We start from the raw sequence: 3,120 nt of genomic DNA on the forward strand, positions 1-3,120 counted from the left end.
TAGATTTATTTAGCTTACGAAATAAATGTCTTCAGAGCTAGATACACTTTTTTACCTTACTAGATACAGAACTTTAGCTTTTTAGATACACATGTCTGTGACGGTAGATACACATATTTAGATTGCTCTATAAACAATATTTTGTAGTTATTGTTGCATAGTCAAAATTACAGAGCATTTAATTTCACATATTCTTGTTTTCCTATACAGGTAAAATTGATGAATTGAGAATTCTAGTATTATGGATTTCGTGGATATTGATGAGTATATTGTGGATATTTTGGCATTGTAAGTCGTTGTTTGTAATCCAAATAATTGAATATTAATCATTTTATGAAGATGAAATTTTGAATAGTTGTGTTGTTGAAGGGCATTATTTGATTAATTTTCGGTGGTGCTAAAGGTCTGGGTCCTCTATAATGTGCAAATAGGGTCAAACTTACGGTAGTCTAGATACGCTTCTCTAGCTGTGTAGATACATTTACAAATCTTCGTAGATACACTCCTCTGGTTTGCGGTAGTAAGGTTGACTAATCCTACCCTGAACCCCTTTTCGACCCCCTTTAAATAATTGTCCCTCTTTATATGAATCGTTGAGTTTTCGTTGTAGTCAAGCTAGATACACTCTTTTACCTTCCTAGATACACTCCTCTAACAAGCTACATACATTATTTTACCTTCCTAAATACACTCATTTACATTGCTAGATACACATGTCAAACAAGCTAGATACACTCTTTTACCTTCTTGATACACTTTTTTACCTTGCTAGATACACATCTATAGCAAGCTAGATACACTTCTTTTACCTTGTTAGATACACACAGCTTCCCTCTGTGAGGTTTGACTCGACTCCTCTTTTACAACCTTGTGAGAATCCTTGGAATCTATTGCTAATAATCGGACTCTCCTTGGTGAAGATCCCTGGAGCACATACTCCGTTGTCTGTAGCATCCTTTGGCGGGGTTTAGTTTTTATCTGGATTTTGCTGTCAACATCGTATTTATCATTTTCAGGCTTTACAAAGCTTCGTTGAGTGATGAACTGCTCTCCTTCGTCAGGTAAGTTGCAGAATCGGTCCAGAGCAGCATAAAAAAAGAACTCATCATCACCACCGAATTTCGGCTCATTTTCATACGAAGTTAAGCCGCCCATAGAGCCAATGTCATACTGTACAATAAAACAAACCATCAGAGTTCATTCACAATCATGTTTGAGAACTTTTCAGCAATCATATTCATTAACTAGAAATTTCCATTGATCTTTGCATTCAGAGCTCAATATTTACCTTTATTTACTAGGATAACAAAAATACAAAATTCAGAACCTATCAATTCGTCAAGTACTTCAAGGTAAACTGTTGTTAATTGTGTAGTTATTTTTTCCGATTAGTTAATGAACCAGTGATCAAACCAATGATCCGGCGACAAGTCTCCTGACACAAACGGCCACCACTGAGATATAGAACTACAATTGACAGCATTTACAGATGTATTGAGTACCTGCGATTGAGCTACTTTGATGTCAGATCCACTACAGAATTCACTTTCATTGATAGATGCTTTCTTCCAGCCCATTAGATCAACGTTCTCATGCTTATCTCTTTCAGTCAAAGCAGGGCCTTGAGTATTAACTTCGAAGAAGCGAGGGTCATCGTGATATACAATAGTAGATTCAAAGAAATTAGAAATAGGATCTCTTCCATTGATGTCCTGAAACTCGAACTCGGTAAAACCATTACCAAAATCTGTAGGGTATAGGGGTTCCATACCAACCATTTCCTGGTTCACATCCATCATCTGCAAGGGTTGTGGCTTTAGATGATCATCATGATAATATTTCATTGCTTCATTCACACGCACGTCTCTCTCACAGGGAGAACGGATATAGGTAGTTCCATTTATATTTGAATCTGCCTGAAAAACATTAGAAAAAAAGGTCAGCGATAAATCCTGAAATAGAAGCTGAATTTATACATTCCATAAACCAATTGCTAAAGACTCACCTCACGAGCCGTTTCTTCATTCACCTGAGATCCATGACGAAAATTACCATTGCTATAGCTATGATGATCAAGCATTGTAGCCTCAGATGTCATACTATCAGATGTTTTGACAATGTCGTTCTCCAACAGCATATGTTGCTCAACAGAACATGGAGAAGCCTGCACAACCGCGAGTTCAGATCGTGCATCCTCTTGAGAGATATTAGTTGGATTCGGAGAGAATACATTTGTTTCCAGATCCTCAATGTTGGAACCGTCATCGTTTTCCTCATGCTTGGATCATCGACTTTTTTGAACAAGCGACGAGAACAAAAGCTCCCCCGCAAAAAAAAAAAAAAAATGATAAGAAAATTTTACACCAGTAGGAGTTCAACTAAATTTGACTACCTAAAACAACCAAGGGTAACTATTATTAGCATATAGCCATATACGCCGAGAGAAGATCTTTGAAAACTATTTCTATCATTATTCGTAAAATACACGTGAGCAATCGATAATGGTGAATAACAACCATGTCTATCATTATATTTGCCTCCCTATGAGTAATATTCACGTCGGTGAAGGTGCATAAAACACACGAGTCCTCCTAGGAATAATATTTCCGATATCAAAGCGAGTGTCTACAAAAGCGGAGATAAGCATAGCAAACCTTACATCAAAGGTATATAACATAGCAAGCAGGAAAAATAGACATAAAAATTCAAACAAATGCTGAGTCTTTAACTATATGGAACTTGGAAGCAAGGTAGATTAGAGATATACCTGCCCAGGATTCGTGTCATCGAGCTCCTGAAGAGTAGGGCGATACTCGTGGATGACCCAATGAGTACGCTGCCCCTTAGGAGCTCGGCCTGTATAAAAGACTAGAGTCTTCTTCATCCCAATCAGACCCATTTTCCTTGACTTAATAGTCCTGTCCTTCCCAGTTACAAACTAGAGTCTTCCTGAAATTCTCCCTGTAATTACCAACTACAAACTGACAATTAGAAACACATCTCCAGCACATAGATAGACGTATAGAACTTAACTGAAACATATAGCAATTTGGAAAATAAACCATGGAAGTCGTCTTAAAAAGTACCAGATACAATAGATACCCATGGTATTACTACCGG

General features: G+C 37.3%; 1 protein-coding gene across 1 annotated transcript; it reads right to left on the minus strand.

Annotated features, from left to right (window-relative positions):
• Positions 1–813: 813 nt before the first annotated feature.
• LOC141588082 (protein NTM1-like 9) lies at positions 814–2,899 on the minus strand. The gene is made up of 4 exons (XM_074409537.1): positions 2,768–2,899; positions 2,006–2,278; positions 1,503–1,916; positions 814–1,170 (listed from the first exon to the last, which is right to left on the minus strand). The coding sequence occupies exons 1-4, from the start codon at positions 2,897–2,899 to the stop codon at positions 814–816; spliced, it is 1,176 nt and encodes a 391-aa protein (XP_074265638.1).
• Between the last annotated feature and the right edge of the window lie 221 nt (positions 2,900–3,120).

Source organism: Silene latifolia, chromosome 6 (assembly GCF_048544455.1).
Source record: "Silene latifolia isolate original U9 population chromosome 6, ASM4854445v1, whole genome shotgun sequence".
NCBI lineage: Eukaryota > Viridiplantae > Streptophyta > Magnoliopsida > Caryophyllales > Caryophyllaceae > Silene > Silene latifolia.